This window comes from Amblyomma americanum, chromosome 6 (assembly GCF_052857255.1).
Source record: "Amblyomma americanum isolate KBUSLIRL-KWMA chromosome 6, ASM5285725v1, whole genome shotgun sequence".
Lineage (NCBI taxonomy): Eukaryota > Metazoa > Arthropoda > Arachnida > Ixodida > Ixodidae > Amblyomma > Amblyomma americanum.
In genome coordinates, this window is record NC_135502.1 from 28378861 (window position 1) to 28403940 (window position 25080).

Here is a 25080-nt window from a genome sequence, read left to right on the forward strand (position 1 = left end):
GTTTTCAAGCGTTGGTTTGTAAGCAATTCCGTAAATAAGAATCGATCAGTGTTCCTAGAAGTCGTGGACAGGAGGATATCCAAGCGTTAGCTAGTTAGCTAAGGATCCTGAATGTGGCCTGCCCTCGGATAAAAGCGTATATTCCTCCTCACCCACTTTTTCCTTCCGAAACACATCTTGCAGCCGTCCTAGAAAAAATTGCTGGCTGTAATGTCGCTGGTACATAGGTGCAAATTTCGAAGCGAGATTGTATCGCACATCTCGTAACCCTGGCAACAAATTCCACGCTGGTAGAAAAACGCAGGAATACAGCTGTCAAATAAGTGGCTAACTTGAGCTATGTGTGTCGCTGTCAGGTAACGACAAGCGTCCCAGACAGCCAGTTATGTTTAGGACGTCGAATCGCTGTCTAGATGTTTGCCAATAAATACTAGCTGTGCGCATTTACCACTGCATAGTGGGCAAGAACGCGACGCTTCTGGTTTTGTTGATGTAAATTATCCATTGTGTTTATCAACACATGAACCTCCCTAGAATTTGGCTCCCGGGCAAGAAAGCTGCATGTGCTACGGTGCCTGTGTCGCTAACAATGTATTCCCCTGTCGAAAAGGACATTCATCCTAGTCAGGAAACTGCACATCATACACACACGATGAAGGTATGTCTTTCAACGTGCTCCCTTTTCGCATGCTGCTCGTCATACCGAATTTCAGCCATGCAAAGTGTTTCTACTTACCACCCAAGCGTGGATGGTAAGCTGAGGATTTAGCGTAGGAGAAGCAACGGGTCGAGCTACTTCAGCGCTCCCATCGCACATGAATGAACACTGTGAAAGTTTTAATAGCGGCGTTCAGCGTGGCGGCTGCATCTCTGGCGTGGTGCTGCAGCACAGACAAGCCCGGCGAGAGATGGGTGGAGGGAAAAAAAATATTGACCCCTTTACGGAGCAGCCACGCATTCCAAATCGCGCGGCAAGAACGGATCGAAGAGCGGCGTGGCAGAGGAGAGGAGAAACGGGTCGGAAGAAGAGAGCAGAGCTTTCTTCTAACCGCAGTTTGACGCGGAGGAAAGACGCTGCACTCTTGCCTTTCTTTTTTCCGCCACGCCGTCCCAATCCAGCGGGCCGCGGCGGGGGTGCGGCGGCCGTCGACCAATGGGACGCGAGGCGCCAAGCGCCGGGAATTTTCCACTCCGCGCAACGCTGCGAACGGAGCGGCGGTACGCCGCTTCCTGCGGTCGACGCCACCGCGTCATTCATTCGTCCCTGGCCGCACCCACGGCCTCCTCATCCGCTGGAGATAAGATTAAACGGGTGCGGTACATCCTGGCCGTTGGTTATGTTATCTGAAAGAGAAACATTGCGCACGCCGCATGCAACATCGCATCCCACAGCGCGGAACACGATTTGAAAGAGAGACTGCGTCGGGTGCTCGGTTAAGGCCGGCAGACCCGCCCAGTCAAGGGCCGCAGATCTACCGCGCCGTTTATTGAAACTTTTGCCTCTTGTGCAGTTGGTGGGCAGCACATGAGCAGATCTTCGCGACATACAATACATACAGAATATATATATATATATACAAATGCATTCGGCGTTCGTTACATAAGGCCCGCGGGGGTGAGCAGTAGCACAACTGGTGCGGCGGTGTCGGGCCGCGCTGGACCGATTGAACGTGGCGCAGACAGAAATGCTGGGCAGGCAAGCACCGCTAGGTTACAGTCACGGGCGAGCATAAACGACAGGGGCGTTCGCATGCTCCCTTACCTGCGCCGTAGGGCACGATAAATCCGAAGCGCTACGTATGTACACGGCGGCTATGTATGTACCAAAGGAACGCGGTGCCGCGCGAGCACCAGGCGATGGTCCCACAAAAGAGAATGTTCGCGCGTAACGAAAGGTGCTAACGGACGCCGCGAGACAGTCACAAGTCTATGGTGCAGTGGAACGACTAAGAGGGGAAAGCCAACATCACGACGATGCCAGGCCGCTCTTCTGCACGACCGACGTGTCCTCGGTGCTCACGACGGAGTCGTCTTTGGAGCGCAGCGTCTTCCGCAGTTTGTCGACGACCCTGCTGTGGAACTTCTTGTAGAGGGACGACTGCGAGGCCGATCTCGGGGCCACCGGTGCCTCCGAGCAGCGGGAGACTCTCCGGGTACCGCGCTCGGACTCCACGGCGCGTAACCGCTCCTCGACGTCGCTGCCGGGCGAGCAGGACAGGCTGGTTTGGCCGGAAGCCGGGCCGCGGGACGCACGGCTGCTCATGCTGCAGGACGAGCTGCGTCGGGACTTGGAGCTGCCGCCGTTCTGCTGGTAGATCATGTAGTCGTTCTTCACAACGGGCATCATAAAGGCCATGGCTGCTGAGAGCAAGACACGAGTTGCCAGTAGCGAACTGAGCGACGGTCCGAGAATGAATGAGGGGTGTGTGGAGGCGCGCTCTGATGACTTCCCCTAGGAACGTCGGGTCACGTGCTCGGACGCAAACTGCGCCGCGTCCGGTCTCGCTCAGCAGATGGCCAAGGCGCCATTCTGACGCCCGCTAGCCATTGGCTGCGGAGCTCGGCACGTCATAGAAAGATGGAGAGGAGGCTATGATTGCCGCGCTCCTTGCGGCGAGACAGCGAAACGTGGCACGCGCCCTTCGGCGCGACAACCTGGCGCCGGCGAAATATGCCCTCCTCGCGTCTCCTTTTATGATGGCGTTTCGCTTTCGGTCTTGTGATCGCATCGCGTACGCTGCGAGCGGCGCCGCCGAGGGTCCGTACGGGTTTTGTTGACATTGCAAGACGAGGGCAAGTTCTGCGATTACGGTCACGCGCCTCGAGGCGATGCCGCGCGCAGCGATACCGGCTAGCCGACCTCTAAAGGTGCGCACGCGGTCCGCGTGCAAGTGTTGCCAAACAAGCGGTCAAAAAGCGATTAGGTCGCCGGTATGTGGGCGTGCGCGTTTCCGTTGGGAAAACTGCTCGCTGCGAGGTTTTCCCTCTAACGTAAGCTGCTTGGTTCGCCTCAGAGTGGCGGCCTGTTGCCTCATGCCGCACACATCGGCATGTTATGTTTATTGCGCGCCGGAGACGCCCGTTACACGGCAGTGCGGCCGGTACGGCGCAATAAATTCCACGAGTGCCGCAACTCCCTGCGGAGAAGCGTCGAGAAGGGAAAAGAATGCGCCGGCGAGTCGAATTCCGGCCTTGGCGTAATCCCTATCAATACTGCAGTATGTATAGGACGCTCGTTAGCAGTCCTTGCACAAAGATCACGGAACAATTGCCTCTTGCTTCGTTTGTTGTAAAGCTGCAGCGACAATCGTGAGAGTTATGTGAGAATAACAAACGTTACAATGAGTTACGATTGTGTTAGTTACTATTCATCCATCCTAACAAAGCGGTATTCAGAAAAATATTATTGCGGCAAATTATGACACAACATTGGTTAATTAGCACAGGACGTTCATAAGTATTATATTGGAAAGCATGGAATAAGGCAGTCCAGTTTCTGGGGCCACTAATCTTCATTGGCCCTGGCGCACAGTGCTCCGGACTTGTGCCTCGGGCTACAAAATAAACAGATATAAGGGGTGGCCAAAATATGTTTTTCTCTTGGTCAGCTGAAGAAGGGTATAACCACTGTAAGCGGTGAATCGCGTGTGAATATGTAAGCGACACACTCATTTGGATTCGCGGCCCCGGTAACCTGTCGACGAGCTAGCCGAAGCCTGGACACGCGAATTTTTCAACAAGGCAGTTAATAAGTTATAGTATTCACATTTTTCAAGAACTGAGAAAGGGATCCAATTTTAAAAGTTAATATCCATTGTGATCGCACTTGCGATCACTTCATAGCGCAGCCCATGGGTAACCACAAATGCAATCACCGGCATTGGGCCTCAGCGCTTCCTTCCTTGGACTTGCCGTGAATGAGCATGCTTTAAAAAAAAATATATGCATAGAACGGGTGCAAAGCGGATAAAGGCCACATGTCTAATGCTTTACCCCCCAACAGGCAGTATTATTTTTCCTTGCCAATCTCCTTTCAGTCTCGCCAGTACGTGGGAGGTAGATATACCGGAAGAAAAAAAAAAAAAAGAGGAAGCGGGAACAGCCCGTCGAAAATTCTAGAATGCGGCGGCAGGTCTCCATTCTTACGAACCCGCGCAAGTAACCAGTCGTCAGATTTTTCCATCGCCTTCAGCGCCGTAGGAGAGGGGGAAAACCGCGCTCATTAGCGGCGACCGCGGCATCGGCTTTGGAGGCCGCTTCTTTCGAGCGATAATTAGGTGGCCGAGAAGGTACGGAGACGATGGAGGATAAAAAAGAAATGAGGTAAGAAAAGCTTACCGTTGCCGTTGAGCGACGGAGTAATGCCCTGATGACAAACCACCAACGTATTAATAGCAAATTAGTTGTTGTGGTGTGGCGCGGGATAACAAGAGCACAGGTCCACCGCAGTGCTTCGATTCCCGGCCGCCCAGCGTCCCCCTTTTGCTCGGTCGTATAGATGGCGGCGAGTCCTCATACCATATTGCTCTTCCCGAGCATCCTCTCGCGCGACTCTCCTCTGAACTTAGCCGAGTTACTGCCCGATCTTACCCGAGTAGCTCGTACGATCTTGTGCCATTGACTAGCTAACCAAGTAACCACCCGAGTTCGGGTAAGCGCGGGTATAGTAACTCGGCTTGCTAGGCAACGGCGCAAGATCGGCGCTTCTCCGAACTTACCCGAGTAACTCGGCTTGCTAGGCAACGGCACAAGATCGTACGCACGTATAGCGACAAGATTCATGGTCGGTGTTGGTGAGCGTATGAGGCCTTCGCGCTAATAAAGCTCACTTGTAGACTGAGTGTAATCAGCATCAACCCCGGACGCGCTCGCCAGGCCGCGTTGAACTATAGAAGATAACTTAAAAGGAGCGGGTCAGTAAAGGTATGTTTATTTAGAGGGGGTGGTTCTTGGGCCTAAAGTATAGTGAACTATAGCCTAAAGGAAGGTTGACAATGGGGAGAGGTGGGTTACAGAGACAGCGCAAATTCCAGCTGCGAGCTGCACTTAGTGGAGCGTTGCAACGCCTCCTCAGAAACGGCGCGTTTGCAAGAGTGCGTTTGCCTACTAAAGTAGACAGCAACATTGGCTTGGGCTATTCCAGCTATCATGTGACCGCAGGCACGCTGTCGGCTTTACTGCAGATGTGCGCCGCATCAGCTCGGTTTTGCGTTACCGCTCACGACTGGACACTTGAAGTCTCGTAAGAACCGCTCAAGAAGGGCCTCCATTCGATTGCTCGTCGGGCAGTAGTCTGTTCCAAGATATGTTTGAATGCCTGCCTGCGCCTCCTAAAAGCATATTTTTACGCTTTGCGAGAAACGCCATCCTCCGCCGCGGTGGCTCAGTGGTTAGGGCGCTCGACTACTGATCCGGAGTTCCCGGGTTCGAACCTGACTGCGGCGGCTGCGTTTTTATGGAGGAAAAACGCTAAAGCGCCCGTGTGCTGTGCGATGTCAGTGCACGTTAAAGACCCCCAGGTGGTCGAAATTATTCCGGAGCCCTCCACTACGGCACCTCTTCCTTTCTTCTTTCACTCCCTCCTTTATCCCTTCCCTTACGGCGCGGTTCAGGTGTCCAACGATACATGAGACAGATACTGCGCCATTTCCTTTCCCCAAAAAACCAATCATTACTATTATTAAACGCCATCGGGGAAGAGCGTATTGTTTTAGGACACTTGTCTTTAAACACATACTCAACAACAACAAAAAAAAATCTTTGCACTTCGTTTCCATAGAAACGCGGCCATGAGTTCGAACCGCGAAATTGTGCTCATTAAGAATAAAGGTTACTTGTCAGGCTTCGAGGACGTTTTAATATTTAGATATATCGTGTCGTAGAAACTTATTATATACCTAGAGGTAACGCAAAGTTTATTGCGCGTGTATGCAAGCCTTTTCATTTGGCTGTCAATGTTCAATCTACAAAAAGAGGATCGTGTGTACCTACCTGGCCATCCTCCGCCGCGGTGGCTCAGTGGTTAGGGCGCTCGACTACTGATCCGGAGTTCCCGGGTTCGAACCTGACTGCGGCGGCTGCGTTTTTATGGAGGAAAAACGCTAAAGCGCCCGTGTGCTGTGCGATGTCAGTGCACGTTAAAGACCCCCAGGTGGTCGAAATTATTCCGGAGCCCTCCACTACGGCACCTCTTCCTTTCTTCTTTCACTCCCTCCTTTATCCCTTCCCTTACGGCGCGGTTCAGGTGTCCAACGATACATGAGACAGATACTGCGCCATTTCCTTTCCCCAAAAAACCAATCATTATTATTATTATTAAACGCCATCGGGGAAGAGCGTATTGTTTTAGGACACTTGTCTTTAAACACATACTCAACAACAACAAAAAAAAATCTTTGCACTTCGTTTCCATAGAAACGCGGCCATGAGTTCGAACCGCGAAATTGTGCTCATTAAGAATAAAGGTTACTTGTCAGGCTTCGAGGACGTTTTAATATTTAGATATATCGTGTCGTAGAAACTTATTATATACCTAGAGGTAACGCAAAGTTTATTGCGCGTGTATGCAAGCCTTTTCATTTGGCTGTCAATGTTCAATCTACAAAAAGAGGATCGTGTGTACCTACCTGCCTTATCTGGTCTTTTTGTGTTTAGCGAACAAATTTTGCCGGCCACTTCTTTACTTGTGTAGCTGGAGGGTGCTTGTACTCAGTGAGCAGTTCACCTCTTGAGATAGTGCGGAAATGGGTCCAAGAAGGGGTCCGGGCCGGGCTCCACGTATAGTTTGGCGGTCCGGGCCCGGGCTCTACTGTCTGGAGTGATAATGTAACGGGTCCAGATCGGGTCCGGGCTTGAAGCCGCGGGCAAGCGCTGGGCTCAGGTTTGGAGTCTCTCACTTTAGCCGGCCTGGGGCCTCAGAATGCGGCCCGTGCAGTTCTCTAAGTATTATGTCGCAACGGTCGCAGTTTGCACCTTCAGGGACTTGAGAGGGTGTTCGAGCCAACAGAAGCTCGCAAATAAGGCTTCACTGCGACAGTTCCTGTCTGCTGTACCAGTCGTCCCAATTCAGCGTTACGCATTTACGGCCTGCAGGTGTTACAAGCTAGCTTTCGCATGCTGGAATAATGATGCATGGAGAAAAGAACCTGCTGTGACAAGGGTTGCCGAAAGCCAATTTCTTAGCATGACGAATGCGTTGTAATTGCTGCGTTCGGGACTGAAAATTTTGGTGTTCACAACCGTGGCTGTCACAGAAACCAACCCGGAGCTCTACCATATGCGGCGCACCTCATAGACCATAGTGCATGAAAGTCAACGAGTCAGCCATGGACATAACTGCGTTACTCGAATTTCCGACTGCATGCTGATCCACTGTACAAGCGCTATGTAAATAGGCGTCCGGGAATTCCCGGACACCCACTTCCTGCGAGATGAGCGTTCTGCTGCATTTCGACACAACCGAACCCGGAACATATATATCAGCGAGAAGTCTGCTGTGTTTGCCAAGAGGGCGTGCTGTTTCTGTCGCGCATCGGGCAGATAAGAAATGCGTACGCAGCGCTGAGAGCGCCCTTTCGCATCCGCGCGGGGAAAACATGGCTGGTGCCGATGCGCCCGTTTCCTAATAAACACGCAGCTGCAGCCAATCCGAGTGGTTGCACGAAAGTGAAACAGAACAATGCAATAACGTGTTGTGGCAGGCGTCGCCGCTTGTTTTCCCAGTCTTCACTGAGCCCTCGCCGTGTACACATACCCGCCAGAGTCGCAAAGGAAACAATACGAGCTGAATTTCTTGTTTCCTTTTCGCCATGTTTAGGACGGGATTGTGAGCTGTGTGTGTAGTTGCACGCCCCCCTTCCTGTCAGGGTCGCGATCTCGAGAGGTTGCAGCCGGCGATAACCTTTCATTGCGGGCAACGCGCGCGCCGTATACGAGGTCCGTTATCCGGCGGAGAGATAATCCATTGTATGTTTTCACTCACACCTCGAACACTGGGAGGCTCTTCAGAGTGAACGCTTCCGCCGTGCTTCGCCACCTGCACGTGTGTCTACGCTCGATACACGCTGTGTCTCGTCTACACACGAACGTGTTCGATTGTGGGTGGCTGCCAGGAAAATGAAGACAGAGCCACCGCGAATGCAGTTCGCCGGGAACATTGCAGACGCAAGCGCTGAAATGAAAAACAACGTTTCCTTCATTTCTTCAATTCGATATGACAGGAACGAAGGACAAACGTACCTCATTTAGTTTTCAATCATTTAGTAAGTCTCCCTACATTCTTGTGCTGTTGTTTTCAACGCGACAAGTTTTCCAAGTTTTGCAAGCTAGTGCAAGGCAGCAAGCAACGTACAAACTCCTTAGAACAGAGGCTTGGGTAAGCTAGTAAGCGAATTAGCACACATCCGTGTGCTCCTTCATAATCTGCGTGTAGTTTGCGCTGGTCTTGACACAAAATCCGGATGTGCCTAGAAAGAAGAGGGACACTGAGGTGTCTTGGATTCAGTTACAGCTATTGCAAGGCCACAGAGCGTATTGTTTACACTGTATAAAGAGCTTTAGTCACATCGTACCTCGCATGCATTTAGAGGGCATACGAAATGAATGTTCATAAGGCGCGTACTGATAAATTGCGTATGAAGCAGTTTTCTTTGGTTGCTTTCACCACGATATTTTTTGGAATCTGCGCGCATGTTTCTGTCCAATTTTATAGGCACGAAGAGGGCCGGGAGCGACCGTCGGCCAGGTCAGGCGGTGTAGGCGGCGGGGGTGGTGACGATGTCCCTCCCGCTCAGCTCGACGAGGTCGGTGATGTTGGGGTCGCGCTTAGCGACGCGCATCTTCTGCGCCCGAAGGCACACCTTGAGGTGGTTCATGAAGAGCAGGAAGTCGCCCAGCTCCATGCCACCGCTGGTGGCGCCCTCCATCTCGTCCAGGATCTCGGACAGTGAGTCCGTGCTCAGCTGCAGCGCCTTGGAGAGAGCCTCCACCTACGTTATTGGGGAAATCGCTTATTCTTTCAACAGCTTTGTAGCAGTTTCTGGTATTGTACGTACTATGGTAGGGTACAACTAAAGAACGAAGCGGCAAATGTCCCACAAAGGAGAGCCTAGCTCCAGGCAGTGGCGTCGACGAATTGTCATGACGTCGTGCTGACCGGCCACCTTGGCGGTGTAAGGTATGAAACCACGAAAAAATAGGCTATCACTCAGGCGTTCGCGCTTTATCACTGCCGCCAGCTGTTGTCCTGCACACAGAAGTTGGGGGGGATACTTAAGCTCCGCCTTTAAAGGTATGACGCGACAGTGGTCCCTCTTTCCCACGCGGACACGGACGCTGTTTCCTCTTTTGACAATCACAATCATTACGTGAAAGACCACACGACGTACATATGAAGCCCCGCTTTAAGAAGCCGTGCGAGCGTGCCTGCGTAGGGTAGCAATAGCGTGTCTGGCTCGTAATCCGAGGGTCAAGGGTTCGATTCCGTTGTAGGCTGCGCAGGTGCGGTTACTCGGCGGGTATGCTGCGTAGCAGTCTGAGGGGCGACGCTTGCAACGTGAGTCGTCGTCTATCCTGCGTTTATATGAGGGTGAGGAGGTTGACGGCGGCCGATGGCACGTGCGCATGACGCATTGCTCGCGGTTGCTCTGATTGGTGAAGATCCGATGCGCCGCTGTAGTGTTCATGAGAGCTTCTAGTGACATCAATCTTTTCTACCAATTCGGATTTTCCCGTCATGCCGACGGCAACGCCGGCTTTTCTGCGACACGGGTCCCTTGCGCTGCCGCGTATTATAGAGGAAAAGAAGCATCTGGTTGGGGCAGTCGGTGTTTGCTCTCATTACTGTTATATTAGCGCGACAAAAATACATGTATACAAATGAAGTTTGTGCATTTTCGCTCTCTGCGTTGTTCGTAGCGCGAGTTTCCATATTGGCGGGGCGTAAATACATTGGAAACGTTCGGTGCCCTGAAAAAAATATTCATTATTCCAGTAGACCATATTAACGGGGGTCATATTACACATGGGCCCGACTGTAATCCAACGACACACCTGGACCGAGGCCAGAGGAATAGCGCGGCTAACATTGCCAACAATTCTGGAAAAAAAAGTCATTTTTGAACGAGGAGTTTATGAGTTGAATTTTTTTTATTATATTACAAGATTTCACTACAATCAGTCAATACATCCGCAGAACTCCCGTCGGCAGGCTTGCATGATTTTTGCTATGAACGCTTCTGCTGTCGTCAAAACACTTCCCTTTGATTTTATGTGGTTGTCTTAACTGCTGGATGGAAACACTATAAAGGAAAGATTATGCTCCACATCGGAAGAATGGACCATTACCTCCAATATTTCCATAGCAGTGCCTTGCAGTTTTCCAATTCCCAAAATTTTTGTCCAAGAATGTTGCCGGAAATTTATGCTCTGAACAGTGAAGCTGAGCATTTCCTGTATCATTTAATTAATTAGTTAATCAATCAATTAATTAGTTCTACAATTTTCTCATTCGTGAAGAGGCGTTCAGGACTTCCTCCCTCCCGTCACTTCACTAAGCACGGCGTATGAGAACCAAAATACCAGTGAATCCACTGCCGTTATAATATGCGAACAGGTTTCGGAATTCTGTTCCCGATATCCTGGGTCAGCCGTAATTTCCACTTCAGTGCCAGCGAACTGCGAGACTTCATATGGACATTACGAAGGACAAACTGGATATAAGGGGAATAGAGCTGGGGTTCGACCAGACTCCAAAGAAGAATGCTGGAGAAAGAAAGAAGAGCGATTTAGGTCCAGTTTACCTTCTCGCACTTATGGGGTCGAACGAAAAAGGGGCTTGTGCTGAAACTAGTGCAGAAAAAAGGTGCCCTTAGTTCATTGCTAACAATAGCGTTAAAAGGGCACTGCGATATGTCGGATTTATATGTGGCACGATGACCGACGCAACGCGCCGTTGTCCTCCAATCAACGCTCGCCTCGTCTCCTTTCTTGTTTTTGTCACCAGTCGCGCTGTCGTCGTATGTGATGTATATGCCTGAAAGCACTTAGTCGGACCGCATATGCTCTCGACTCTCCCTGAAGTGTGAGCTCCTGAAAGTTTGTCCGTCTGTGCAGCGAGCGTTGCACGTAGGACATTCACCTGGACCCACCGTGGTCGCTCAGTGACTTCGGCTGCTCATTCCAAGGTCGCAGGTTCGTATCCAGGCTGCGACGGCCACTTTTCGATGGAGGTGAAATACAAAAGCACCCGCGTGCTGTGCAATGTCAGCACACGTTACACAATTCAAGGTATACTCCAAATTAACCCGGAGGCCTCCGCTACAGCATCCCTTACAGCCCACATGTCGGTTCAGGACGTTAGGACCCGCAATTTAAAGTTTACATTCCCTTGGGTGGACGGCGTCTGCGCACTTCTATGTTGTGGCCTAAACCTCCTGTGCTCATAAGCTGAGTCCTGACCATTGAGAATACAGGTGGGCGTTGGAAAGTGCGCTATCGATAATTCACCCTGTATGGCCACATAGCTCGTTGTGCCAACTGGAGGTGCGGGCAGAGCCCTTCTATTTTTCTTTCTTTTTACCAGCCCACTTTGAAGTAATTATGGCCACATGACCAAAGTAGGCGTCACCCATGCCGGCATTAGACTGATCCCTTTCGTCGGCCATGAAAGAAGGGGGGGGGGGGGGGGGGGGAGACTTGGCAAGCACACCTATCGCCAAAACTGAGTCTTCGTCCCGGTGGGGGCCGACAAGTGTGGCATTTTTATTTACTAAAACTTCGGCCCGCATTTGTTCTCGTATACCTTGTAAGTTCGACAACTGGACTGAAACATCTAACAAAATCACAGGCGGGCTAGAAATCCGCCGTGAAGTTCGCAGTTCGAATTAACCAGCCGCGTCCAGCATGGTGAGACCCCTACCCGCGGCCGATCCATGCAGACGCAGTTACACAGAACCACTATTGCACGGATTTACTGCCGTCCATTTCACGTCTCCATGGTTACTGACATCCCGAGCGACGCAGTTCGCGCCAGCTTCGAAAATGCGTCCCGGGAATACGGAAGCGCTTCATGCGCTGCTCAGGATATTTCATTAACAAAATAATAAATAAACAAAACGGCATTGGGAACACGTCGAGGGAGTACACAATCTCGCGAAATGCGGATTTGTCGGCCGTGTTGCGATGAAGTTCTGCCCGGTCGAGCCGTCTCGGCGGCGCCGATTTCGTGTTAGCACAGCTACTTCCCTTTGATCGAAGAGAGAGCGAGAGCGAGAGCGGGAGAGAGAGAGAGAGAGAGAGGGGGGGGGGGGGGGGAGTTGCTCCGGATCGAACAGCCAGACAAGCGGTTCTTCGTAATAGACACCGAAAACAAATTTGCTCTATATCGACCAGTGGAACTCGGTGCTAGCTTTTTTTGTGTGATCCCATTTGCGCTGTGACGCGATAAGGTGCTGAAAGAAGCATTTTACAGATCACGCAAAACCAGTGCGTCGTCTTGGAACAGCCAGCGTCTACATGCTTACAGTATTAGCTCGGTACCAAGTGGACCGCGATTCTAACCGCCTCCCACTCTCATCCACCTCCTTTTTCCCATGCAAACAATTTCCTTCGAAAAAAAAAATGCTGTTGAACGCGAACGATCTTTAGTTCTTAATATTATCCCTTCTTTCGAGGTTGAAACGTTTGAATGTGATCATTATAATAAAAAAACTAGCTGTCTTTTTGTAATGCATTATAAATGTTCAGCATTTATAGGGCCTGCGACAGCCGTACTTATAGAGGAAACGATACTGTGGTCATTAACGAGGAAAAGAAATATTTCGAGCCCACACAACGATGCATATCAGAACGGTAACTCCCATAGAAGATGCCGTGTTCTATCGTGACAATTATCTTCTTCTCCATCTCACTTTTTTCTTCCAGGCCCAGTTTAATTATAACAAGGCTATGCCGGATATGATAAAATTGATGAGGGTTGGTCCTAGAGATGCTTCGCATTTAATGTAAAAGAAAAAAAATTAAGCTTAAATGTGCCATGTGTAGTGGGAATTGTGCAAACAGTCATTCGTGTCTTTTTGAGAGATAAAATAAAGAGAAATGCCATACATTTGCTTACCCGTCGCGGTTTCTTATTAGCAGAGAGCTATTCCGTAAAAGTAGCACTTGAATGCAAGATCGAAACTCTGCGTTCAATGATGAATATAGTGCTGAGCTTGATTAGGCGGGTAAGGCGACAGGCAACTTGCCGGCTAGTCGCCACAGGTCATCGTTTCAGTGGAAAATGCTGAGCACTCGCTGAGCTTTAGTTTCTACAACGAATTCATAGTACTGGTTTATAATAACACGTACAATCAGGGTACTAAGCCGTCTAGCAAGAAGTCCATAAGCCATGCAGACGGTGCTGTCCGTCCGCAATGGGACCTCATCACCTCGTTGTGACAGGGATTGATAGATTTAAATAGCTCTTCTAAGGGATGAAAAATGTGCTCACAGATGGAATACTGATGACAACACCGTCCAATTTTTGTTCTCAGTAAAAATCAATTTTATGCCTCTCCATGGGTATATCGATGTCTGTCCAACAGCAAAATACGTATTTATTGCTGCGAAAATTCCTTTAAAAAAATTTCCTGTTACTCGACTCAAGCCCGGGAGTTTTTCACAGCAGAACTCCATGATCACCGTTTTGAACTGAATGGTGGCACAGTCTAGCCTCTAGGATCTGCACCCAAAATCCTGTACGCAGTTGATTTATAACAAAAAACTCCGTTTTCAGTGAAAGTGGCATTTTCGTCATTAGAATGCGGCAATCTGTCGGCAAAGAGGCCAGATTCATTTTTAACTCTGAGTCTCTACACGAAGTGTGGGGAAAAAGCACCAAAGATAACACCTTAAACCTTAAGAATTACAGTGAATAAAAAGAAGAACAATAATAAGGTTAGCTTTAAGAAAGCTAATTGGTAAATAGCGAAACAAATTCAAATAATTTCATTCTTGTTTATCCCTTTCATTCCGGGACGGCCGCTTTGGTGCCAAATCTTTGTGATCATCAGTCCTACCTAATTAACATGCTCGAAGCCGCCCAGAACCGTGCAGCACGCTTCATATCGTCAACATACGACTTTCATTCCAGCGTAAGTTCCATTAAATCATCACTTGACCTCACTTCCTTAGCTCTCAGACGAAAAGTTGCGCGCCTTTGCTTGTTCCATAAGTTATACTTCAATTTCCCCTATCTCCGTGGTTCCCTCATATCTCCTCTCTTTCGTACATCGCGCCGCCTTTTTAATTCAAATAGCGTCCAACGACTTCATGGCTCCACCAATGCTTTCAACAAGTCCTTCTTTCCGACCGCAATTGAAGAATGGAACCTTCTGCCCGACTCACTAACAAATGTGCACGATGCGACAAGGTTTAAGGCGATGTTGTTAGATCACCTGGGTTGACATTTTTTTTTTTTGCCCTAACCTCTCGCCGACGTGTGTGGTGCTTGTGGCCTAAATGCATTTTTTACATGCACCGTTCTAACTATTCGCGTTCCTTGCTTCTCTTTATGTTCCTATATTGCATTGTTATATTTTTGTGACCTTTGTTTTTCCACATCAACCTTGTATACGCTCCCCCCTTATGTAATACCCCGACAGGGGCCTTTAAGGGACAATAAATGATGATGATGATGATGATTGCTCTCACTCAGTTGCTTTCGTTCCGGCAGTAGAGAATTGCATTGGCTTCCACATGCTCGTGTGGCAAGAGACGAGCAGTTCTGTGTTTACCTGACTACGGCTTGCAATTCGGCAGCTGTGCGCTGCAGGGTATGGGCCATGTGCATGCGAGAGACCGATAGAGTAAACACCTGTATGAAGTCTCCTGGTCCGGGGCTATTGTTCCAGTATTGCTCTGACGTGTTCCACCAGGCTCTTCTGGTAGAGGAGTCGGAATAAGGGGAGCTAGCCCTCGGCATGCGTAACTTGGTTGGGAGCTTGGTTTGCGTACGACGGGATTTCTTCAGTGCGTGGCTTTGAGAGATGCTTGAGAGTTTGGGCAGTTCACACCTTAATGTAATATAAGTGTTTCTCGCCCACTTCAAAGACCATCGGTGTTAAGCGCGCACCTTCTCGGTGAACACCTCGGTCCCCTTGGTGGAGCCGCTGTCGACGGAGGCCTTGTACAGGGGCGGCACGTAGTGCTCGTTGTGCAGGTACGCCTCGGAGTCGTCGGCGATGGCGATGTCCACCAGGCGGCGCATCATCACGCGCAGCCACGACTCGGGCCGGAATTTCTCGGACAGGATGTAAGGCCGCAACCGTCGCAGGGACACCCAGCCCGTCTGTTGTGCGGCGCATGCGCGGAGAGAGACATTCTCAGAGTAAAGAAAGGAAGACGGCTTATGGTTTATGCGGGCTTAACGTCCCAAAGCGACTCAGGCTATGAGGGACGCCGTAGTGAAGGGCTCCGGAAATTTAAACCACCTGGGGTTCTTTAACGTGCACTGACATCGCGCAGTACACGGGCCTCTAGAATTTCGCCTCCATCGAAATTCGACCGCCGCAGCCGGGATCGAACACGCCTCTTTCAGGTCAGCAGCCGAGTTTCGGGTCATTATCATAGTTTTGTCATACGAATGTCATGCAATATCACGCAAGTTGCCTGAAATTTGTATAACAAAGCCTGTGTGAAATTCTTGAATCGTACCAGTAGGGCAGCCACACACAGAGCGGCAAAGAAGGTGGGGGGTTCTACAGTGGTGTGACAAAGGAAAGGGAACGAACAGAAGGAAGTGAAGAAAAAAAGGATTTAAGATTTTAGGATTTTAAGGGGGTTTAACGTCCCAAAGCAACTCATGCTATGAGGGACGCCGTGGTGGAGGGTTCCCAGAATTTCGACCATGGACTTGGGGTAGGTCACCCACCGCGGTGGCTCAGTGGTTAGGGCGCTCGACTACTGATCCGGAGTTCCCGGGTTCGAACCCGACCGCGGCGGCTGCGTTTTTATGGAGGAAAAACGCTAAGGCGCCCGTGTGCTGTGCGATGTCTGTGCACGTTAAAGATCCCCAGGTGGTCGAAATTATTCCGGAGCCCTCCACTACGGCACCTCCTCCTTCTTTCACTCCCTCCCTTGTCCCTTCCCTTACGGCGCGGTTCAGGTGTCCAACGATATATGAGACAGATACTGCGCCATTTCCTTTCCCCAAAAACCAATTATTATTATTATTACTTGGGGTAGGGGAGATGTAGAAATAAAGAAGACATGCAGAAGCAGCTGAAGCAGCGGATGCACAATGGGCCCGGTGAGCTGGGGCAGACGACGCACGTTACCTACCTGCCCGTGGTCGAGGTACTGGAAGAGGCGGACCAGGCGGCCAAACTCGCTCGAGCTGAGCCTGAGCACGGGCGCGTGCCGGTGCGGTCGGCACACGGACAGGCCCATGTTCTCCTCGAGGAAGCGCGTCGCCCGCGCAATCTGGCGCTCGCGCTGCGCCGCCGTCCATCCCAATTCGGCCGCCATGATGTCCACGACGCGAGGCACCATGAACTCGGCCGCGTTGGCGTCCGCGTACGCCACGCCCAGCCGCCGCGCGAGCACGTCCACGGCCGTGCAAGCGTACTCGTGGCGCACCGCGTGGCGCACCTGGGAAGTTCAGAGGGCGCCCCGTGATATGCTTCCCCTCTTCTCTCACTTACTTTCATCGCGATTGCTCTTACGAAGGTTCCGCGGGCTCTGTGGCATCGTCATAGTAACCGTTGAGGAAGCAATGATGACAGCGACGCTATAGTAGCAGTATACAATAACGATAAGAGCATGTATACGTAGTACGCCAATAGTCGCAGAAACCAAGGAAATAATTGGAGAATGTTAGCATTTTATGTGGTTTTAGCGATTAGAGGAGAAAATTAATTGCGTAGTCATTTTAGACAGGAGATAATGTTACAGAAACTATCAGAAAAGACAACCACATGGTTGCAGCGACAACGGTACAGACAGAATAGTAGATACATTTAGCATAGCGCGTACCGAGAGCTGCCACTGCGAATGCCACGAGGGTGCGAGATGTCACGTTCCCGTCACCAGCGCGCGAGCCTGCAGCGTCGGGATCAATCAGCGCGTGCGCAGTGGCGGAGCGTGGTACGCACTATGCTAAAAGTAGAGATTTTAGACTAGGGTGACCGTATTGTTCAAGGGCATAGGACAATAATGCCCCTGGATTTACTAATGCGGAAGCTTTATATGACTCATGAGGCGGAAAATCCACCGTCGTCGTAGTTGTCCATGTTATACGATCCGAAAGCCCACGTGACCTCTAACGTCATCATCAGTGCCAACATCATCAAGAAAGAAAGAAAAAAAAATTAAATTAAAATTTCTCCTGAAGTGGGTTTCCAACTCAAGCCGGCTCGAACAAATCAGCTTCGCTGGCCACTGCATTTGTGTAGTACGCCATTACCGCAGCGCAACACCCCACGCGCTTAACAGCCACTCCCTCGCGCTGGGTTTTGGTAACGTCGTATTCCCCAACTTCCTCTCGGGCGGCGCGAACAGATCAGCTCCGCTGGCCGCTGCGTTATAGTAATACTCCAGCGCCGCAGCCGGACACTCCGCGAGCATGCTTTCGCATTCACAGCACGTAAGTAGCCTTCCATACTTTTGTCCTGCGCATGCGCTCTGGCGCCTCGCTATTCCCCTATCCCTCTATCCGACATCCTCACCGTATTCTAGAAGTCCCTAGTATCCGGTATCGTTACGTATCATTCCCCGGTTCGGGCTCGGATGTAATTCAGATGCTGGGATTCACCTCGGCCTCTATGTAGGACATCCGCGGCAGCAGCCTGCATCCTGGGAGCGAGCGCGATCCCTTGCGTGAGTTGGCTGCCATGCGTGCCAGCAGCGTCGCCTGGTCACCATAGCAGTCGACCAGGTGCTTGGCGATGTCGGCTTCGAGGCGGTACCTTTGCATCAGCTGCATGAACAGCGTGGGCGACCAGTTCTCGGCGCCCTCCAGCTTGAGGCCGCGGGTGCAGCACGGCCGGGCAGGCTGCAGCTCCTCGCAGCTGGCCACCGCGGCGTCCACCACTCGCTCGGCCAGCAGCCGGTACCAGGTCCAGGTGCCGCCCGCGCAGGTCACCAGGCCACTCTGGCTCACCTCGATCACCGGCTTCTCACGGCCCGTGGCGCTCTCCTGCACCGACGCCACCGACGTCCACGCCGACAGCACCTGCGCCGCCCAAGCCTAAGGTTCAACTCGACGGCCACGAGCAGGTGCATCACGCGCCTTCCGGTTTGCCACGCAGACGACGATCGGCAGGTGACACGCACGAGGCGCCTAATCTGGCACGGTCACATCATGCGCTCATTGGTGCGCAGTGCTATCCGCTCCTGGAGTTGTAGCAGTGTCCCTCTGAACAACATTCTGCAGAACGAGTTGACTTGAAATGGTTTAGATTACCAAGTCCGACACACGCCAAGGATATACACAGCCACGTCTAAGTTAGCTGAACATGTTTCCGTGCTCAACGTACGCGCTGGCGTCAGCAGTGCTGAAAATTAACCAGAGCGCTATGCTCACCCTCGAATCTAAACACTCGAATATTAGCGTAGTATACAGATGCCTAATTCTACAGATTCACGCTAAACTGCACGTTGATTTCGTAAACGTATTCCGTTTGCGCGTCTGACGCCCTCCACAGGCGCGAGGGTATACGTCGACTCCAATGAGTGTGCGCGCGCGTTTTCGAAAAGTTCTTTGAGCGCAGGCGTTTTGTGCCTGTTCACACAAAACAGCTAAGTGGCGCGGCGTCACTTCTTTATCGTCGAGCCGTGCATACTCTTTTGCCCAGTCGCCCAAATCTCTGACGTGAAAGCGCAGTCTCTTTCACACCGGAAGGGGTCCTGCAACTGCAAACACCGACGATCTTCGCAAGTGCGGCAGAAAGAAGGCAAGAAGATGGGTATCTTGAGAACTTGAAACAAAATGTACTAAGTAAGATCTGAAGTGGAGCGTCAGTACACTACGGAAGGGGGGGGGGGGGGGGGGCATCGGTGGTTACAGTAGGTAACATGCGCTTAGGATTTTATGGAGGAAGCTCAGTAGCGGCGTCCCTCCGCCCGTGTCACGAAAAAACAGGTGGAACCTGCCCGCCGGGTTGTGGGCAACCTGGCCTCAATGGCAGGTGGCAATGCAATTAATTCATTCAAATCAATGTAATGTACTTGCCACTTGCTTAGCATGGCACTGCGAATCAGCTCAATGGTCGGGAGATAGACAGCCTCCCGAATACTATCTGTGTAAAAGTGAGCCTTACAAAAGTGAGCCTTACGGGAGCTCGGTTAAGAGCAACCTTTGTATCACAAACCTTGCCCAAGGCTTTGTTTGAAACAGCCACCTGCCAAGGAATTTGCTCATCGCTTGACAACTGCATCACTGCGCCAGTAGGGTTACGAAGACTAACCACGATACATAATTCTACGAAATAGAAGGAATACTTGCGTGGGAGGGATATCTGATGCTATCGTGTTATACTCCTAAGGGTAGGTTATAAGCGTCGTCCAAGTAAAATTCCATTGGTAACACAGCCTGTTGTTGGTAATGAGCCATAAATATCTGCACTGCATGCTGTTGGCTTCGATGTCACAGGCAATTGTGCTTGGGCAGGCTGACCACTGGCAAGGTTATAGAAGGAACCGGGTAAATTTTCTTGCCAAATATTAACGAGTGGGATTATGTAGGCAGGAAGGATGCTCCAGTTTCTCTACCAGAGTCGGCGATGAACTTGCAATTTGCGGTCGCCAGCTCGCTTCGCGCCTTCAAGCATTTGAACAATGCAGCTCCGGAAGAGAAGAATTCAACGCCCGTACTATAGTATATCAGTAGCATGCTTCAAAAGGTCACCTTAAGGGATCCAGTGACAGAAACGAAAGGCTGTCCGAGTTGCACCGCCCTTGAACAGAGCTCCCGCCTCGGCGGCTGACTCTTCTTCTTCTTCTCCTTAGTAAGCATGGCACATACCCACGCAGGGGGATTGGCCAAGGTTCAGTAGATAATCCTAAAGGCGGCTGACTCGGTTCGAACGCTTTTTCTTCGTCTTCCATAAGCGCGTGCCACACCATCCTTGCGGATTTATTATGGCACCGTTCTCAATCAAGGCCCTCAACCATGCTTCGCACATGCAGTGTGTTACCTTCTTGTTTCAGCGGAAGTGAACCGGAATTTTATAATAATAATAATAATTGGTTTTGGGGGAAATGAAATGGCGCAGTATCTGTCTCATTATCGTTGGACACCTGAACCGCGCCGTAAGGGAAGGGATAAAGGAGGTAGTGAAAGAAGAGAGGAAGAAGGAGGTGCTGTAGTGGAGGGCTCCGGAATAATTTCGACCACCTGGTGATCTTTGACGTCCACTGACATCGCACAGCACACGGGCGCCTTAGCGTTTTGCCTCCATAAAAACGCAGCCGCCACGGTCGGGTTCAAACCCGGGAACTCTGGGTCAGTAGCCGAGCGCTCTAACCACTGAACCACTGCGGCGGGTCTTTTCAAAAATAAGCTTTGAGGTATGAAGACGGCTTGTGTGGAACAATAATACCTGCGTTGGTGGACATCAGAAAACAGATGAACAAAGTTGACTAGTTAGTTCGTTAACTAATTTCTGATAACTACCTTTTTAACTTTTAACTTTTTATCCAGTAAGACACTTAGTTGCAATTAGAGATTTGAAGCCGGTCGTTAGTAATAACCGTATCAGTTTTTAGAATTTTGAGAACGTGATTACCCTCTGCGCGGCGGTACAACAAATTTTGCCGGTATCACGTCAAAATACACGCGATTTCGAGAAGCGTGCAGGCAAAGCAAACCCCTCCAGTGCTTTTACTAACGACCGGCTACAAATCCCCAATTGCAACCAGGTGTCTAGTTAAAAAGGTAATTATCAGAAATTAGTTAAGTGGCTAACTATATAACATTGTTAACCTGTTTTCTGATGCCCTACAATTCAGGTATTATTGTGGCGCAGAAGACGCCTTCATGCCTCAAAAAGCCTATATTTAAAAAATTTTCGCTCACCTTCGCTAAAACACCTGATATAATGATGACTACGTGTAGAGCATTTGCGGAGCTGGCACAGCGACTTTCTACGTACCTGATTTGAAAGCTGTCTAGTCTATACGCCTAACGCCAACCTATACGAAAGCGAAAGTGTTGTCATCGAAGCGGCCTTATGGAGACTTAAGTCTTGCTTGGTTCAGCCTGTGGCTTCATTGACGGACTCGAAATCTGCACTTCCCACCGCAGAGGTTTTACCACGGTTCTTTGCACTTGATAGAGCAACTGCACAACAGGAAATTTTATTAACGTTCTCAGTGGGCACCTTCGCACGTACGTCCCCAGGAAAACGAGGTAGTTGGCTGACCCGCCGCGGTGGCTCAGTGTTTAGGGTGCTTGGCTACTGATCCGGAGTTCCCGGGTTCGAACCCGACCCCGGCGACTGCGTTTTTATGGAGTAAAAACGCTAAAGGCGCCCGTGTGCTGTGCGATGTCAGTGCACGTTAAGGATCCCCAGGTGGTGGAAATTATTCCGGAGACCTCCACTGCGGCACCTCTTTCTTCCTTTATTCTTTCACTCCCTCCTTTATCCCTTCCCTTTCCGCGTGGTTCAGGTGTCCGTCGATATGCGAGGCAGATACTGCGCCATTTCCTTTCCCCCCAAATCAATTATTATTATTATTATGGCTGACAGCCTTGCCCGCAAAGCGCTATGCGCAGAGACAACAGGAAGGGTTTCTAATGTTGCAAAGCATTGCTTCAGAGATAGGTGACAAGCCACTTTACATCACTGTAGTGTCCGTACAAGAAACCGTGTGTGTCCAAGGGGCTAAGTTAAAGAGGCCAGAAGCAATGAAACCAGCAATAACGTTTTAATAAGGTGACCTCGGAAGGATGGGTCGCATTTTTAGGCTTGTATTTGTCGGTTTCCTTGCCGCGTATGCTAATGCGCGTCACTGGAACCGCAGAAATACAAGTTCACGGGGCATCTGCTGCTGGCACTATGGCGTGGTACGATTCTGTGTCGACTGGCCATAATTCTCTAGCATTTACTTAAAGGGAAAAAATTCGTCCTGAGAAGCCAACTAGCCGCGCTTGTAGTGTTCATGTCAACATTGTTCTAAGCACCTGCCTGGAGTGAGTCAGGTTGGTACTGATTTTCTTCGTTTCATACAGCTCGCAAGACGCCGCGGTGGATCAGCGGTTATGGTGCTCGGCAGCTACCCCGAAAGACGCGTGCTCAAACCCGGCCGTGGTGGCAGCATATCGATGGCGGCGAAATGTTGGAGACCCGTGTACTGCGCATTTTCAGTGCATAGTAAAGTACCCCAGGTGGTCGAAATTATCCGCAGACCTTGGCTACGGCGTCTCTCATAGCCTCAGTCAGTTCGTAAAGTGAACAAATCAAGACAATCATACAGCTATCTACAGCATGGTTCCCCACTTCGAGAACGATCGTGGCTCTATGGGCGCAACATGTCTCGTTCACCTGGTCGCCTACCTCGTTGAGCCTCGGGGTGACGGTGTTCATGTCCAGATGCTCGTTCCACTCTTTGAGCAGCCTGCTGACGGCTTCGTGCGTCGGCTTACTGGCTTGCGTGAAGTCGAGCTTCTTGGTCGAGCCGGAGATGAGGCTCTGCTCCTGGAAGGGCGTAGCGATAAAGGTTCCCTTGTCGCTGGTCGTCAGGATGGCGTACGTCTTGTGGCCGAAGTGCCAGGGCAGGACCATGTACGTGCTCAGCACAGGGTTGCTGATCGCTTTGACCGAACGCGTGTCCATCTGCGGGCACCGATGGCGCAGGAGAAGGGTGGATAATTCCAGAGCAGCTTTCTGAGCGTTTTCCACTAATTTACGCTAGCCAGTCGCGCAAGTTGTGCGACGGTCGCAAAGAGTCGCTAAGCCTATTAGACAACCAGCGGCGCCTCGGTATATAGTGACGCAGCGGTAGCGACACCCGACGTCTCTTTGCTGGCAAAGTCAAGATCGACGATTCTCGTTACGAATGATACCATTTAAGAAAATTACCAGCAAGCTGCGTAGCTAAACCTAGAGACTCTTAAGCCTCTCCTTGGTACAAATCCCAGTCGGCCGCACGCCCTTCGCGACTGACAGGCGTAACCGCCCAGTCTGTGATTGATTGGCTGGCTCCAGCACTACCCTCCACGGCGTGACAGACGGAATACACTTTTTCGTGGATGGCGCCCACACCTGTCGGAGCAAGTCGGCGCCGGACCCAGTGGCGTTGACGACGCACTTTGCGCGCACGGGCCAGACGTCGCCGGTGAGCGTGTCTCGTAGCACGGCTCCGCGGAGGCGGCCCGACTTGTCCTTGAGGAAGCGCTTGGCGCCCACGTGGTTGGCCACCACGGCGCCGTGGCGCGCGGCCGTCAACGCCAGCGCCACGTTCATGCGGATGTCGTTGATGGTGGCCTCGCGGAACACCATGGCACCCACCAGCCCCTCCTTGCGCAGCAGCGGAAACAGCTCCTGCATCTGCACGCCGAGCACACATCTGTAGCAGCGTTGCCGACGAGCCAATGACAAGGCAACCTTGTACGAATTGTGAGGCACGCCGTAGTGTAGAGTAAGTAGTAAATGGTTCTATTAAAATAATAATAATAATAAGGAAGGAAAAGATTTTTGCTAGCCCCATCATCTGCCATTGATACTGAAGCACCTGAGCATGAAAGTGGAGAGCTCCAGATCAATTTTGGCCACCCATGGTTCACTCTAAGGCTGAAATGACTGAAAGCGTTATCGGGTTAGACCTTTGGTGGGCAGACCCTGTTCCTCAGCATTGAGTCCCTGGAAGAATTGTTACTTTGAAAGACTACCTGCAACGGGACATTAAGCACGGTTAGATTTCTTATGACCTAACTGTTCATTGAGAAGACGAAGCGGTGCACTTCGTTCCATTTTACCTTGTTTTCGTATAAGTTATTGCTTGACGTGCACTGCAGTCTCGGTGGACAGACGCTTTTACTCCATTCACATGCCATCGCCGTGGCCGGGGCAAACGCGCGAACTGTATACAACATGACAGATACTTCCCGTACTTTGATTGCACGCAACAGGCAATGAACTTGCAATCGCGAATGAGCGCTGAAATGACTGCTATGTTTACCCTTATAAGCGGGCTAAGCCCTAGGAGAACTGCCTGAGGACTAGTACGTTCTGGCGCATTGATAAGGGCGTTCTCACAGGTTGAGATCTCTACAAAAGCTATATATACCCCGTTTTGCGTATGCGCAGCAAACTATGGCTGCCTGAGCAAGACTTCTCAGACATCTATAGTTTCGCTGAATACTTCACCAATTTCAAACTTCTCAATTACGACACAGGTACGAGACGAACGAGCTTAGAGTGAGACAGGCAGGTCTCATCGAGGCTGAGACGGGCATATGTTACACCTGCATTTGGCCTTGCTTGGCCAGACAATGTTTCTTTCACGTGGGTCTTTCTTCGTGAACATTCTTGTTACCGCAATTTGATCTCAATGCACTACGACTGCCCTGCATAACGGACATATAGCATACTGCTGAACACGGCAGTTGTTTAGTCTAACACCCGTATTTGTAACATGCTCAGCCTGCGTCAAACATCTCAGTTCTTAATGAGGGAACCGATAATACCCGAAAACGGAAAAACGCCCACCCACCTCCCCCACTACACTCTGAAAGCGATTTCCCCCTCTCCAGTCTCCCTCTCCTCTTTTCTCTGATTAACCACCGCGCCTCCCCTTCTCCACTCTCCTCCACCCTCCTCTCCGCATCGCCAGCACCACACGGACAAATTTTGCGAAAATGGCAGTAATAATACCAAAACATTAGAAATGGGCGCAAAAGCTCTGGATGATCTACCAACCTTAGTGCTGCTGAGCCAGTAGTTCTCGCTGAGGTTGGGCTTGCTGAAAATGTACCAGTGGGTCTTGAAGTAAAACCAGACGGAGAGCGCCTTTCGCCAGTCGTAGAGAGGCATCACCACGAACACCGAGTGGCATAGATGCGGCGCCGCGCCAAAGATGGCCTGTCGTTCCTCGATCGCC

The 25080-nt window shown here is 50.8% G+C and overlaps 2 protein-coding genes across 5 annotated transcripts in view; both read right to left on the bottom strand.

The window, feature by feature from the left end:
- Positions 1-1429: 1429 nt before the first annotated feature.
- Positions 1430-2652, bottom strand: LOC144136501 (uncharacterized). The gene has a single exon (XM_077668869.1). The coding sequence runs from the start codon at positions 2354-2356 to the stop codon at positions 1967-1969; it is 390 nt and encodes a 129-aa protein (XP_077524995.1). The 5' UTR covers positions 2357-2652; the 3' UTR covers positions 1430-1966.
- Positions 2653-8262: 5610 nt separating this feature from the next.
- The window catches only part of LOC144136505 (putative glycerol-3-phosphate dehydrogenase, mitochondrial), a 30465-nt gene continuing 13647 nt past the window's right edge, over positions 8263-25080 (bottom strand). For 2 of the 4 annotated variants that reach the window (XM_077668875.1, XM_077668873.1), the window contains 7 exons: positions 24900-25079; positions 23244-23528; positions 22524-22814; positions 17792-18211; positions 16321-16629; positions 15113-15328; positions 8263-8987 (listed from right to left, as the gene is read on the bottom strand). In XM_077668875.1, the coding sequence (XP_077525001.1) occupies positions 8745-8987; positions 15113-15328; positions 16321-16629; positions 17792-18211; positions 22524-22814; positions 23244-23528; positions 24900-25079 (1944 nt within the window). In that variant the 3' untranslated portion in view covers positions 8263-8744. The remainder of the gene's footprint in view (positions 8988-15112; positions 15329-16320; positions 16630-17791; positions 18212-22523; positions 22815-23243; positions 23529-24899; position 25080) is intronic. The other 2 variants (XM_077668874.1, XM_077668876.1) reach the window with 2 other exon arrangements.